Source organism: Ooceraea biroi, chromosome 4 (assembly GCF_003672135.1).
Source record: "Ooceraea biroi isolate clonal line C1 chromosome 4, Obir_v5.4, whole genome shotgun sequence".
NCBI lineage: Eukaryota > Metazoa > Arthropoda > Insecta > Hymenoptera > Formicidae > Ooceraea > Ooceraea biroi.
In genome coordinates this window covers 9,205,267-9,221,534 of record NC_039509.1, presented here as the reverse complement: position 1 = coordinate 9,221,534, position 16,268 = coordinate 9,205,267, and the positions used below count along the sequence as shown (strand labels likewise).

Here is a 16,268-nt window from a genome sequence, read left to right as displayed (position 1 = left end):
ATTACAATATATAATTAATAATGATTACAAATAGCGATTGTCTTATTATTGAAAAACGTGCCTCAGAAAACTGTATATAAAATAATAAAATCATTAAATTTTTCTTGTTAAATCCGTTTATCTTACAGATTATTATAAAAAATCTTGTAAATTCGTTCTCCTAATTTAATTAAGTCTAATATTAGACTCTCGTCGATACGCTATAAGGATCAGCAGTATAAGTATCATTCGATCGATGGAAAAATAATTTATTAAAATAATCGGTATTATACAAAATATTTGGTATCATAAGTGTAGTTTTAGGTCAACGACTAATGTAATTTGAACACTGTTAAGATTGTCAGGAACTTCGTAAGATTTGTGCTGGTACGCGATCTCGCGCCGATCGCCAAATACTTCCCTGTAAAAAGAATTCGTCATTGATTACAAATAATTACAATATTAAAATAATGATTAAAACAATGTATGTACGAATAAAAATAATTACACGGCCACAGGATATTGCGAAGTCGCAAAGCGATCATCGCCGGATCCAATTAAAAAGTCGACACCGAGCGCGATAAAAAAGGTTTATAATTCTAGCACGGATCGAATGAGTACTTGTATACTTTTTATACATTTGATATTCCCGCATGGCACTTCCAGAAACTTACAGACGGAGGCCAGGTACGAGTGGCAACAGCAGTCCCGCAGTCTCGTATATTCCGCGTAGTTTCCAGCCTGCACTTTGCATTCCTCTGGTCCCACGCGACAAGTGTGCTCGACGAAGGGAAAGACATCTGAAACAATAGACAAATGAATCCGTGAATAGGACATCAAACGAGTAATTAATCATTATTAAGAAAATTCGAATCATTAAAGATTCTAAGATACATATGCATTTTCTATTATATTTGTAAAAAATAATAATTTATATATATATATATATATATATATATATATATGTTAATTAAGAACGATATTTTCTGCGTCAATCTTTTTCATAAAACTTATTATTTTTTACAAATTTTCAGAATTATCCCTAATAATAAATAATAAATCGCTATTGCTTCTCTCTCAATCTTTTAATTCAATATTACTTGATTAATTACGTTTGTTTAGTAGAATTGCGGCGAATTTTACCAAAGCAAAATTCGCTAATCTTGAAGTCTTTTAGAATGCTACATGTCGTCCGATGTAGCGGTAATTAACCGGTTTCGTACGTGGGTTGACGATTAATCTGTCTAACGTAGCGAGATAGCGACGGTTTCCGGATGCACTATCAGTTCCGGGGACGGCGATGCAACTGGAACGAGCAGCTTGAACGCTTGGCGATCTGGAGTTTTCGAGAGATGCACAAAAAGCGGACTATGATGGAAATCAGTCTCGAGGAGGAGGATATGACTGGTTCTCAATCGCTATGAGCGATTAGGATGAAGGAACCGGTGACTCACGAAGACGTGATCGAAAGGTGATTTAAGATTTCGGTATTCCACATGCGTGGCCGCTGCGTGCAACAATGCATCTTCGTGCGCCAGCAATGACGACGGACTTGATGCCTTGAATAAGGAGTGAGCGATAATACATACAAATGGTCGGCATTCGCTATCAGTATCTTCTATTCCAGAATCGAATGCTTATTTTTCTTGTATTTCAATAATATGATTAATTATACATAGAAGAACGTAAAGCGCAATCCCATGCTAATTTTCGAGAAGTCAGCAAGATGAATAATCCTTACTATTTATGTACATGTTGATGAAAAAGACACATTTAGTTATTTTGAAGATGATTCGATTCGATAACATTTATATTTACGTCTACGATACAAATCACCATTGAACCTTAACAGAAAGTATCTAGTAGATTGATGAATGATAGTTCTGCAAGGAGTTCGAGAAGCTCATGAAATAATCAAATAATCTGCTCGACGAATCGCACAAGTCACTCGATGGGTCCTGCTCGCACATTAACGCGTGGAGCGTTAAGATAATTCATTACGACGGGCGATGATTTTTTGAACAGGTGACTGCCCTTCCGTTCAGCTAAAGGAAGCCAGCCTCTCTTTGCGCATGAAAATAACTTCACTAAATGACTTTCATCGTGTGCCGAAATTTATCTATCCACAATTAAGCAAAACTAGAAACATTTAACAGTTAGATTTAAATGATTTAAATTTATATACATATAATTCTCGACTTTCTATCAGTCTTCTAAGCAAAGGTAAATTCTCTGAAAAAATCGAAGAGATATTTGTAACATGGACAATGGAACTTCATCGTTTCCACGAGGTCTCCCGAGGGGTAAATACGCGGTTCGTGTCTGTAACGGCACGTAACGCATCGACTAAAAATAATTGCGGTTACGTGGAACCGTGCGCGATTCGCGATACTATTGTGCAAATCGCGGAATTGCAGCAAATCGCTCGCGCGCGCTATCATTGCCGCTGCTCTAAATCCCCGTGAAGCAGCGTGTTGCACAACGCTCGCATGCTCGTCACGGCCGATCGTTCACGCACGAATTCGCCGACTGGAACCGACGTGGTTTTTGCCGATGTACGACTTGTCGCTCTGTGAACAAACGAAGGACGAGAGCGGAAAATGCGACTTCCGTCGCCGACGAAGGCTGAGCCGATTTCGATCGGCTCATTATTGCTAAATTATAGCGCATCGCTTCGGCAACACTTCATAAATAAGCTGCAGCAACTTGCACGCAACTTGCTTGACTCATCTAAAACGTATTATTTTTAAATAATATATACAATATATCAAAAAAGAAAAAATGATAGATAGAGAGAGAGAGAGAGAGAGAGAGAGAGAGAGAGAGAGAGAGAGAGAGAGAGACAGAGAGACAGAGAGACAGAGAGACAGAGAGACAGAGAGACAGAGAGACAGAGAGACAGAGAGACAGAGAGACAGAGAGACAGAGAGACAGAGAGACAGAGAGACAGAGAGACAGAGAGACAGAGAGACAGAGAGACAGAGAGACAGAGAGACAGAGAGACAGAGAGACAGAGAGACAGAGAGACAGAGAGACAGAGAGACAGAGAGACAGAGAGACAGAGAGACAGAGAGACAGAGAGACAGAGAGACAGAGAGACAGAGAGAGAGAGAGACAGAGAGACAGAGAGACAGAGAGACAGAGAGAGAGAGAGAGAGAGAGAGAGAGACAGAGAGAGAGAGAGAGAGAGACAGAGAGAGAGAGAGAGAGAGAGAGACAGAGAGAGAGAGAGACAGAGAGAGAGAGAGAGAGAGAGAGAGACAGAGACAGACAGACAGACAGACAGACAGATATTTGTTGAATCACTTACTGTTGTAGCCGCTGTCGCAGCAGCAGTGATCACTGATGACGCTTCCATTCTTGTAGTAAGTCATCTCGGAACTGGTGCAAGGCTTGCATCCTGGGATGGGTCCTGCGACTAGAAAAAACAATTAATTAAAAATAAAAAAGCAACGGATTACGCGTGCAGCTAAAGAGATCAAGCTGGCAAACAAAAGTTATTTCGGTACAGTACTCTTATGTATGTTGCAGGATGAGCAAAGTAAGGGGCACGAATCGAGCACCGTTCCTCGGATATACAAGAACTTCAACCGCTTATTAATTAAGGATCATACTTATTACTTTACTCTCTACGCTATCAACCGCGATTGAAATACATGACAATCGCGTCGAATCCGCGTCTCTGATTCACGTTAATTAGCCATCTCGAGGCTTTCTTACATAATCCTCTCTGAAATCGTGTCGCGGACGCTCGCGGATGCAAGCGGGCTATCTGCGTGCGATGATAGCAACGATAGCACCATAGATAGTATTAGCACCGATCGCGAAACGTCGTATAAATTATACAAGATGCGCAATCGCACAAGTCTCGCCTTTGGGGATCGAAGTCTGTGTTAAATCTAAAATCGCGATGAGCAACAGGTGTGCCGTATCCGCTGATGCGACGCTTGATGGAGCCTTCGTTAATAAAATTGATCGAATCGAAGGATGACACAGTGGGGGATGGAGTGGGGATGGTTTCACGCCGCACACTATCTATGTGTAATGTCGGTGCGTGGCGAAACTATCCCCACTCCATCCCCCATCTAATGCCACCGTATACTACCGTATCCCATTTCTGGCATCACTGGGATGATATTGACCGAGATGCGACTAATCGATTAAATTATAAAAATGCGGATCGACAGTTTCCAATTGCCGCGAATGACATCAGACGATAACCGTTCACTTCCTCAGTCATCCTCGGTTCAAATCCGTATCGTAATAAGAACCGCGTGGACGTGCTCGTTTTGCCTAATCGTTGATCAAGCGACGTCGTCAGGTGCTATACGATATAATATAACTGCATGACATTCATACATGCATAACTGCCTCGTACTGCAGGAAAAAGAAACGTGAAAAAGCACGATGTAGCACATGAGAAAAATCGCTGCGAAAAGCTGGAAAATTGAATTTGCAAGTTGGCATTAACGATAAAAAGTAAATAAAATTTAATGTTTTATCTCGATCCATCATGCTTGATAGTTGATAATTAGCAATGCTAATTCTGGCCTTAAAGTAAGTATGCAGAAACAATGCATGAAATTATATAACAATTTACTTTAAGAAATGATTCAAAAAATAATTGAAAAAGTGACTTTGATATCTACAGTTAAGCAAAGGTTGCTCTAAGAACTGAGTTCGTTGGCGAATTATTCAATCTAATTTCTCTGTTACTTTACTAAACAAAATTTTTTGCACGTTGAGTGTATATGAAAGAGCATGCGAGCTACAAAATTAGAATAGTACATGTGTGAAGGAAATCCGCATATGGTACTAAAATAGCATGCAATGCTCAGAATTCGCGTCTCGAAGCAGCGTGACTTCTCTGTGACAGAATCACTCATACGTACCTTTCTTGCCCATGCCGACTGGAGTGCGATTGACAAAAGAAAAATTTTGAGACGTCAATCGTACGATGCTGGTTAGATGGATCAAAGCAACTATTCTCGGCGGTAAGATAAATACATTTCGTGTCTCATAAGGACGCTTTATAGACTGGCCGTAGAAGTCGGACAAGAAGTCCGAAGAGTTAATGCGACGCTTTTAGCATCCGGACTAAATTGGAAAAGGTCACGTGCTATCGATGTTGTTGTAAGGGGTTGAGTCTTATTAAAAGACACCCTGTATTTCTAAGGCAATACGTAAACTTTAATTTCGATGTCCGAGCATGAAGCTCGTTGCCGATTGATTATTTTCTTAGATGCTAAACTTTTAAGATTACTCTTCAATGCGAGACAGTGTTATCTTCGTGTAAATAGAATAATATATATCGAGCACTGAGAAAAATTCTACCGACATACTTCTACTTAATTTCCTCATCTCTCTTATAGCAATTGAAATAAATTACTCGAGGGGAAAAAAATTCATTTTTACCAGGATATATTTCAAGTTTCTTCGCCTCAGCAAGTGCATCCTCGCGAAGCACTTCATGTTCGAGGACATACTCATCGTCGGGATGATGGTTCACGACTGTGACTGTCTCGAGATTGTCGAAGATCAGGAAGAGTGTCAGGATACCAATCGCACCGATGTCGGTCATGCTAGCATCGTCCCATTTCTCATCTTTGATGAGATTCGCTCTCTTCTCAATCGTCACGAACGGCTTCTGTCTCAGTTTTGCGTGGTGGATGCAATCATTTCTGTTGACAGACAAAATTATCGTCAAGTATAATTTAATGTAATTGTGCTGCAGAAAAATTGCTTATGTCTGATATAATTTTTAATTGGAAGAAATATTTCCAATCACAGTTTACAGTTGAATCTTTCCCTTAACATTTAATAATTTTAAGCAGAATCTAAGACATCTCGCAACAATCAATGATAATTATTAAATGTGTATAAGTATCTTGAGTAATAATAAAATTGGATACGTGAAAGCCTACTGTCTGCATTAAATGTATGTCCATTTTTATATCATATCCATGCATCGATCTTGGATGAAACAATGCAAAGGTAAGATCAATTGCGACTTGGAACTCTCTGTATGCTCCCCTTTCGGCATACGGAATTTCAGGCGGGATCCCGCACAATAAAATCACTGTCGCAACCGGAAGTGTACGGAAGATACAAAAGCAGACGCGACGACGCCGTCCAGGTGATAAAGATTGTACGGTAGAACTTTCAGTTACGTTATACAGAAATCCTGTTCTGACAAATGAAATCTGCCTGCTTGAAGGAAATCATTCACTGTCGTTTCATTAACTCTTTGCTACTCATTTCTTTAGTCTTTAAAATATTGAGACTTTTTATGTCGAGCACTACACACAACGATGCATCGCGCGAACAGCTCGCTCGATTCCATCGAGCAATCGTCAAGCTCGTTTCTTCAGTCGCATAATTAATCAATTATTACACCTGTTCTTAGTATACGGGATCGATACTCGTGTTAATATTCAAACCTGCACGCGGAAAAATACCAGCCGGCAGCGGTACTTTTGATATTGATCGCCTCGATTCGCCTACGGGGATGATTCATTCCCCTCTGGTCGTCGGACTTAATCCGGCGCACCTTCCCTCCCCTTCATCTCGGCTTGGAATCAGTTCGTTTTCCCGTTATTGATCATGAAAAACTTATTTTTTCCTTGAATATCTACTAAGAACGAAAACAAAGTAAGCAGTTCCCATGAAAAACTTATTTTTCAATTGAATATCTAGTAAGAACAAAAACGGAATAAGCAGTTTCCATGAATCCTTTATCCTTAAGACGATTAAAAAACGACTCTTCCGAATCTAATCTTACGGACAAACGATTTCATCATCGCAAAGCGATTTATATTGTCAATCAATATAACGATTAGAATAAATAATGTGAGATGTAAAGAATGCAAAGAATGCGATCGCGATGTAAAGAAGCCAGTGAATATAAGTGTTATAATAAATGATAAGCATCGTACGATATAATTACGATTGTTATATGATTATAAAATTTCACGGAATGCAAATCAGAATATTTCGCAAGTAATATTTGATTTTTCTGCAGTCGTTTATAGAAGTTCATGAGATTCATATCGAGAAAATCCAGCCAAACTCGTCTTCTTTGTTAGTTGTCTTTTCGATCTGATACGTTCAATAGGGTTTGCGATATTGTTTGTTATGAGCAGGCTAAAAATTGTATTGATGTAATCAGTTAACAGCTGCATTAGTCTCTTCCAACTTTACATTATTATCAACTAAATTCATAGCGGAAGCCGCTGCAGAGTATCAGACGTCGAATAGCTTGTGTATCTCCCGAGGATCTCAAATAAACGCGCAGTATAGCGTAAAAAGGCGGTAACGCTAGAATTCTGCTCGAGTTGCAAGCGTCGTGAGTCACGGAGTCTGATGATGACGGTCGGTCATTAATTAGAGTCAATTAAGGGCGACCAGCGCGAAACGTAAAACGTTTGTCTTGCCCTCCGAGACGAGAAGGTGGAATCCCGGTGTCTCTTCCTGTCGATCCTATCATACGCGTCGCCTTTATTACGTTGTACGTGTGGAAACCCGGCAAAGTGTACTTAACACGGGCGCGAAACGTAATTAAGAGCGTTTGACTTTTTAATGAGAGGCAGGATATGTTTCATCTAGTTTAGGAAATTGCGTCGCCTGAGTGCGCTTTGTCAAGGGACGCCGAGTGGAAGGCAGGAAGCGATATGTCGCGATATTTTAGAGATTAGAAAAAGTGTTCTATCAAGTTTAGTTAATTATTATTATTATAGAAATTATTAATTTGCCAGTAAATCATTAAAATTGCTCATATTATTTAAGTGATTAGTCGATCAATTCTGACAATAATCTCGATGTTCAGATAATCGTGTGATGTTTAGATAATCGTGTGAGATGTTATAAAACTTCTAACTTTAAGAAACTGCGCGTCAACGGGATTTGTTAGACTTTTAAAATAATAACTGTGTTTTAAATATGAGTAATTTTAGTTCATTATATCCTAGCTGTAATAAAGTGCAAAATAAAAAATCGTAAAATTTTATGTAATGCATTTCGATTAACTTAGTGGCATGGCCTCGAAATGCACACACACACACAAATCTTCATAATAATTGTTTATTTTGAGAAAATGTACTGTACTATACTAGAAAATAAGTAATTGAATTACGTATATAAAACGTTATTAGTCTACAAAACAAAAACAAGACAAAGGTCGTAGATTTATAAAAATCGTGAGTTAGTTCACTACTATCTCCTACATTTTATTTATACATCGGAAAATACGTTTAATCAGAAACCACGTGATCATAACTCTTATCACGTCTGGAAGTTCGTATCATGAAAAACTTATTTTTCAATTGAATATCTAGTAAGAACATAAACAGAATAAGCAGTTTCCATGAATCCTTTATCCTTAAGGTTAAAAAACGACTCTTCCGACTTTTCCGACTTATACGTCAAAAGATGTATCACAGGCAGCTCCATTTTCTTTTTGATTCGCACGCTCTTTCGGAAGGCTGACTGCAACAGACACTCAGTCTACAAATCACCGTTAAAAAAAATAAAACTCTCACCAGCATCTCACCGTGGGATGACTAGGAATAAAAAATCCAGGTACGTCAACCGTATTACTCAACATCACTCCTCGAGCACTTTGAGAAATTTTCACGTACAATCAATCGATGATTTCCAATGATATCTAAATTAGATGGAGAAACTGCACTTCAAGTTGTCTTCACCGCGCGCATCTAGCACAATTCATTCACTTTTCATGTCACATTCCATTCCCGCGTTCAACTTAATGTTAAATAATTAATGATGAGTCCGGTGTAATCAAACAGCAATGCGGACTAGCGTGTACAGAATGACATACGCCGTTCACTAATTAAGATCACGAGAGATCGCGGTGAACAAGCGACATTGGAAAAGCGCAGCGGACGGATGCACGATCCATCGTAGACAGCGGCTCACGTTGAACTGCGCTCTCGAGGGCTGAAAAGAGTAAGTAAACTTTAGTAAACCGCTTCACTGCACCACTTTCAAGAGTCGTCGCTGCTGTGCTGCCCCACGCTGCAAATTTTTAAATACGCTCCGGATGTGAAACATCCTTCTTCTTGATCTAACAATTCACGAAATGAGTAAAAACACATATTTCTACATTTTTTAATCGAAAATACTAAATGAAACGGTGCGTTGATGAAATCTCTCGAATGTATTATCATTTGCAAATTCACTGTCGTTTAATCACTCCAACTATTAACATAATTAAAATTTCATAGAAATCACGAAAGGATATTTTATCAACACCCCATTTTTTGTCTTTTCAGTGTTACGTCCAAACCACGTACCTCTCGCGTAAGAACGCGAGTCGAGCCGACAAGGTTAATTCTAGAAAAAGGTTAACGGCCGAAGCCACTCTTACACTTATTCCGAATAAAAGTCTGCTCGTTGGCCCTTTTTATGTAAGGGAATCGAATCCCTATTACATGGGATAGGACCTCGTGCGATTAATTGAGGGAAGAAAGGAGTAAATAAATTAAGCTTGAATTAACATAAAAAATTAAAAAAATGACTTTATTCAAACGGTCGAATGATGATTTGATAACCGTAAATTATACTCTTAACTCTCGGAAGTTATACATAATTGAAACGAAAGGTTATACAAATATAACTATAAAAATTGATACTTAGATTAATTATCAGTTAACTGGGACTCTTCGGCGACCGCAGTGTACGTTAATGATGGTGAAAGGGTTGATGGTACATCAGAAGAAAAAGGTGGAAGATGTGAAAAGAGTGGAAATGTGTAATTAAAAGGGAAGAAAAAAAACAAAGGAAGAGGCAAAAGTAAAACTGACAACCAGTCGGAAAGGCACAAAAAAAACAAATAAAAATAATCAATTTACAAAAAAACTTACTTTTAAAATGTCCAAACCAAATTGACAAATGAATGGAGAGTGGTGACTAGATCAGTGTGCTGCGGCTCCTCCGATTTGAGGTGGAACGAGTGGTTGTTCAATCGCACTGACTCTAAGTTCTGAGTGATGACTCTCGATATTTTGAATAATGACTTCACTTAATGTATTGAATTGAAATGGCAACTAGTGCGTCTGATCGTCTTGAAAGAAAACTAAAGAATGCTTCAGGGCGGTTTCTCTGCCCTTTTTATAAGATAGGAAAAATCGTGTAGGAGGGGATTCTTCTAGAACATTCGATGAAGGAAAACGCCCGAAGTTAGGTAACGGGAGGACACGTATAGCTAAAATCGAAGGGCCACCTTTGGACCTTAATAAGTGGCCGAGAGCGTGATCATGGTCATGGTGACGAAGTGCACGTGTTCACGACCAAGGTGACTCAACAGTCGTAGTGATAAGGTAGATGATGCGCTAACGTTCAGGGTTGCTGCAAGAAATGTTTGTTTAATGATCACGCGACGACCACATGTACTGCGTGCCTTACGGTTCCCGTAAGGTTCCCACTTGATATCGTGTGTTGGAAAAAATAAAATTCAATTAAAATTGTGCAACAACCGTGAGTGTCTTGGCTCAATAATGCGTGCGTGATAAGTAACACGCGGTAATTACTAAACGAATGTAACTCTATTATCTATTTCTTACGAAAGCAAGGGACTGTGGAGTCTGGACGTAACATCAGCTTTTCGAAAAATAGGATTTGACGTTAATTTTACTTTATCTGAACTGGCGAATGGATTGAATTCTGATTTAAGTACCCTGGTAGAAATCTGTGCAGTTTTTCTAGACACCCAAGCAGTTACTGTCTAGTATTACTGTATTCTCATAAATTGTATCAATACTGTGTAGGAAATGGACAAAAACTAGATAGAGTTTTACTAAGCCCATTTTATGAGCAGTAAACTTGCTTAGTAATAGGTTAAATAGTTTCTTTGTCTAGTGTTTGTTCAGTAAATGAGTTCAGATTTTGTGCATCTTTTGTGGCCAGTAACTGTAGGAAAAACGTTACATCTTGATCGGGATCCCAACAGTTTTACTCGTCAATTACTGGGCAGAATGTAACAAAACTGTTCAATAACTACTAAATAAATGCACGAAATTTCTACCAGGGTATCTCCGTATGTTATAAGAGTCCATCAGACTCTCATGCATGAAACCGGGGTGGTTTGCACGGAGATAGAGAAAGAGAGCACGTACGCGATGCTACCAAAATAGCGCCTCTTATTGTGCGCACGAAATAACATAAACGAGAGGGCCGCTGGTGTTATGTTGCAAATTCAACTTCGCGAAAGAGAGTTTAACAATGTTCGACTATGCGCCAAAGTGTACTTCGTTTCTATTAACAACATGAATAGCATAGTTTATTCTACCAAACTATTTGTATAATTTTTCATTCGGTTTATTAAAGTTTTTAATCTCGTGCCTTAAGTCTAACAGCGCGCTATAAAATAAACTCGACAAAGAAAATAAGAGGAATAGAAAAAAATATCTGAAAATAATATTTGATAATTATTTTACACGATGATGATTATTAAGCATGAAATATCAATGCAAAATATCAAATTAAAATTAGATTTTCATGCTTAATATCAATGCAAACATCAAATATGTAAACCTCAATTTTTCGCAGAAATTATAACTGCATTCTTTCCCATTTCAGTTTTACAAGAGGTACATCCGGAGTCGTAGGTGAGACGCCTTGTGTCGTCAACGGTCACTGCCGAGGCTGTGACGATGCGCACGCATACACGGGCGTATATTTTCCCCATTCAACCGTTGGCCCTACCTGCGAATGAATACGATGAATAATAGACAGAGCAAGCCTGCATGGATATTCACGTATATAAAGGAGTGATATGTATGCGACACGCATACTGGCGCAGACACACACCTAGCCATAGTGGAGATCTGTACATGGTGGTGAAGCCCGCAAGGGAGTTCGTTTTAAAGGCTCGGCTCTAAGGAGGATTCCCTTCACATTTGTTATTGATCCTGACAAGACTTCTTACTTTGCTCCAATCCTGATGAAAATAAGGCGATGGAATTTCTCTCAATATTCTCCTGTTTGCTCTTGCTCGGATTCTTTTCGAATTTTATTAGCAATGCGACATAATTGGACTATGTAAAATGTTTTTGTTATTGATCTGTATTATATGGTGGTGAAACATTGCAAGAAAGTTGGTTTTGAAGACTCAGCTCTGAGGAGGGTTTCCTTCAGGGTTTGTTATTGATCCTGCCGAGACTTCTTACTTCGCTCCAATCCTGATGAAGTTAAGGCGAAATTTCGCTGCATGTGTGATACATTGGAAGGTTCCACAATATAATTCTAATAACAGACTTTTTCTAATGACAGATAAATTCCCAGTCTTCCTGAATAGTCTTCAAATTCCATTTCCTTTTTAAAAACTATAACTATAGTTATAGGTAAGTACAGTTAAACTATGCTCTTTCGCATAAAGCTTCGATCCAGTTAAAGTCTTCCAAACAGAATCACAATCAATATTATTGTCGAAAACAGAATAGCAAGGACATAAAATATGATATTTGCGAAGATGAGATATTTACGTAGCTCTTGTAAGTTCGAACATCGTTTGTTTGAGGATACGTCAACCGAGCGAAAATTCATATTGATTTTGGAAGTCCTGCCGCCACTTGAGCAGCGATATCGACAAGGATACGTCTTAAGGGTCGACACTGTTTATTCAACAATTATTGCGTTTTTGGATCAAGGGTCGACAGGAATAACGAGCGATCTCCGGATTGATATTGGGGGGGGGGGGGGGGTCTCATATGGTGAACACGCGAAGCTACATCATGCTGCTATCCTTATCTCTTGCCATGCTTTTAAAGCTAGCATTCCGAGAAAGATATCAGAGAGTTTTTGCAATTAATGTTATTGATCGAAAGGCTAAACTGTGCTCAATAACGTGACTTTACCCAATAACGTCACTTTAGCGTTCATTATATCTGAAAAAACGGTAATTGCAAAAACCTATTACCGTGCGCGAAGAGATTGAGCTATAGGATGTCGTAAAAGTAATCTTAAAAATTTATGCTAAACACAAATACAATTTATTCGCCTCTACGTTTTCTGAGTTGAATGGATTTTCAACTCACCTACCCGCATCTCTCGTCTCATGACACAGTTACGTACGTGATAACGGCTCGACATGATAATGCGGCCGAAAATGCTAATTACACGGCGATTGCGTTCCTTTCATGGTTTGTATTCGCATTCCGCGTTTAAACGAACGCTGTTTAATTAATTCAGGCTGCGGCGCGATCGTTTTACCATAAGGCGAGCATCGAATCATCGATGCGCGTCACGCCTATAAATCGAACGTGTGGTGATGATTGGGGGAGTAAAACGTACGTATTTTATATTTATTGTGGGTGCGTCAGACGGCCCAACCCTATCACACTCCAGATATCCTTTGTTCCGACACACCTTGCGTGTACGTTCTTTGATAATGCTAAAACCATTTCCAATCTGTCCGCAATGTGATTTTGAAATCATTGATAAGAATAATTAATTGATAATGCTATTCAATTACATGGACCTGATTTGAAAAATATGATCGAACTATATACAGGGTGTCCCAGACCTACCGTACCAACGGTTAATGGTAGATTTCTGAGGTGATTCTGAGACGAATGTTCCTCTTGCAAAATGTCGAGGGTGGCGTAGTTTCGGCGCTACGAAGGGTTGTAGTTATCCTATCCTTGTGTAGAATTTTCCCGCGTTCAGTGACGGTGGGTCGAAGAAGTCCCGCGCATCGCGCACACTTCAATTTGAACAGCCGCGAAAAATTAAGATCAAATTGAAGTGTGCGCGATGCGCGGAACCCCTTCGACTCACCGTCACTGAACGCGGGAAATTCTACACAAGGATAGGATAACTACAACCCTTCGTAGTGTCGAAACTACGCCACCCTCGACATTTTGCAAGAGGAACATTCGTCTCAGAATCACCTCAGGAATCTACCATTAACTGGTAATACGGTAGGTCTGGGACACCCTGTATACACACCAACAATATTCATATCTTCGTGGATTGTAAGCAATAACGAAACGATGAAATATCCTATAAATAGATCTAAGAAAAAGTTTTTAAGCAAACTGCACAAAATATTTCAAATACTTCAAAAATGGTAAAATCAGAATATATGGAATAACAAAGAAACTATTTCTAAATTGTTAAAAATCATGAAAATAATGGAATATTAAACAGGTAGCTCTCGACATTATTTTGCAGATTTACAAATCTTTTATCTATGCTTTTGAAGATCTATGAGAAGAAGTGAGCTGCAAAGAAGTGAGCAGAGTAAATAAATGAAAAAAAGAAAGTCCGTTTTTTCCATAGACGTATAATATATAGACCGCGCGTTCGGCTTGGAAAGGCGTCACAGATTGAAAAGAGTTAGCATGCTTTGGATCACCATTCTGTCTTTGTCTAACAATGCAGAGTGGGGATCTCTTCTCGACAGTTCTCTATGTTGTTTCCCCACTCGAAGGGAGGGCGTCTCTCCCACTACGCGTCGTTAGAAGAAGACAGAATGGTGATCGTACAGAGGCTTTCTCTTTCTATTCTGTGACGCGCTCTAACTGCGGGAGACATAGGACCGCGCGGTTTATATATTATACGTCTATGGTTTTTTCAGATTAAAAGCGATTCGGAAACAAAATTCTGCCGAAACGTTCAACTACTCTTTCGAGATATTCCATGTATCTAATTTTCCTTCGAGATATTCCGTGTATATGATTTTCTTTTCGCGTTTTATTGTTTCAAAGACGCGTCTGCGCATTATTAATCGTTCCACATCCGTTTGTATTTGTTTCTCCACGTCGGGGAAAACGGACTCTCCGCGGCGCTGTACTGTTTCATTCCGTACAGCTCGGTTTATTTAATTTCGTCGGGTATTAAACAGTGAATAGACGAAAATGAACGTAGGCGATAGCACGCGCGCGCTACGCCATAAAGTGCCAATTAATTGCGCAACCTTCCCGGGATCGTCTCTTTCATGTCCCTTTTCCATCGATTCTGCCAGAAATATTTAAAAGAATAGAATAAAAAAATAACATATCCCAAAATGAACATTAATATTGTAAGTATAATGAATATTCAATATTCAATCTTAAAATACAACATGTTGACAAATTATTATATTATAAAACAATTTTATAAATTTATTTTATTCCAGATCTACATATATTATTAATATTTGCCAGATTTACATCTGTTTTTATTCAATCTCAGGCTAAAATATTATGCTTTCTTAATATCTCACAATGCAGCATCCGCGATGCGCTTATCTTGTTTTTTATCTATTTAAAAAGATCGCCAGAAATATTAAACACACTCACGCGCAGGTCACGGTTGACGATAGCGGGGAGGGGAACGTCGCGCTACGCCCATTGTTGGAACGCTGTAAAAACCAGCGTTGAAATCCATGCTGGCGTAAAGGTACTATTTCATGCTGTCGCTCGTCGCTCATTTTTAGCGTCAAAACAGATCACGTGATCAAAATTGACCATTAGCCAGCATTAATTTTAATCACGTGACCTGTTTTGACGCTAAAAATGAGCGACGAGCGACACAATGAACATTTACTTTAACGAAATAGGCGTAAAGCCTGTGATTGGCCTAGTTTCTTTACGCCATACGCCGGTACGCCGTACGCTGGCTCCATGGGACTTCACCTTCAGTCTTTCTGTTTTCGTCTCTTTCTAGCACATTACCATCCCATACAGCACAAGATCGTTCTATGATCATTCATAGAATAATATCGGAGAATGTTTAAAATATTCTTATATAATGCTTCAGAGTTTCTGTGAACCTTTCATGGAACATTTGAAGTAGACAAAAACTCACATTCTCTGAATGTTCTATAAATATTCTGTAGCATATTCTATGAACATTTTGCGTATGTTTATGGACTGTTTCTATATATACACTCTAAATAATAAGTGTTTGAAATTTCAAACACTTTCGTTGTCGCCGTATTCAAGATGTTTATTAATGTTTGACATTTCAAACATTTATAAGTGTTGGGTTTGTGGTTGGTATTTAATTATATTACACGCGCAAGGTGTTTGATTTTCTACTTAATTGAAATTTCCTGCAAATCAAATGTTTATATGTTTTAAGTCTAACGAATTTGTTAGCGCGTAGTGGATGAATTGGTTCCTAAAGCGAGAGATTACTGCATCTTAGTCCGACCATCAGATTATCAGATATTCCTAGTGTATCGCGATTTAATAAATACCTTATTAGGCAACTCTTGCTCGCGAGAAACTGCGCCGCGAGCGCCATCTGGTTTGTTGAAATTTTGTAAGAATTCAGTGCTTAAGTTT

The 16,268-nt window shown here is 38.8% G+C and overlaps 1 protein-coding gene and 2 long non-coding RNA genes across 7 annotated transcripts; 2 read left to right on the top strand and 1 right to left on the bottom strand.

Moving 5' to 3' along the window:
• Positions 1-232: 232 nt before the first annotated feature.
• LOC105275105 lies at positions 233-9,953 on the bottom strand. 5 transcript variants are annotated; one of them, XM_011331757.3, is made up of 6 exons: positions 9,861-9,953; positions 5,395-5,660; positions 4,872-4,889; positions 3,290-3,397; positions 654-779; positions 233-400 (listed from the first exon to the last, which is right to left on the bottom strand). In XM_011331757.3, exons 2-6 carry the CDS (start codon positions 5,558-5,560, stop codon positions 312-314), a joined length of 507 nt encoding a protein of 168 aa, XP_011330059.1. In that variant the 5' UTR covers positions 5,561-5,660; positions 9,861-9,953; the 3' UTR covers positions 233-311. The 5 variants fall into 5 exon arrangements, with proteins under 5 accessions (XP_011330059.1, XP_026824850.1, XP_011330058.1 ...); XM_026969049.1 differs by lacking the exon at positions 9,861-9,953 and adding an exon at positions 8,517-8,904 and having other exon boundaries at positions 3,290-3,391; XM_011331756.3 differs by lacking the exon at positions 9,861-9,953 and adding an exon at positions 8,517-8,903.
• On the top strand, positions 8,852-9,849 carry LOC105275106. The gene is made up of 2 exons (XR_893177.3): positions 8,852-8,943; positions 9,270-9,849. It is a non-coding gene; the product is annotated as an uncharacterized LOC105275106 (long non-coding RNA).
• Positions 9,954-10,186: 233 nt separating the features above from the next.
• On the top strand, positions 10,187-12,248 carry LOC109610709. Its single transcript, XR_002192989.2, has 2 exons — positions 10,187-10,291; positions 11,575-12,248. It is a non-coding gene; the product is annotated as an uncharacterized LOC109610709 (long non-coding RNA).
• Positions 12,249-16,268: the final 4,020 nt, after the last annotated feature.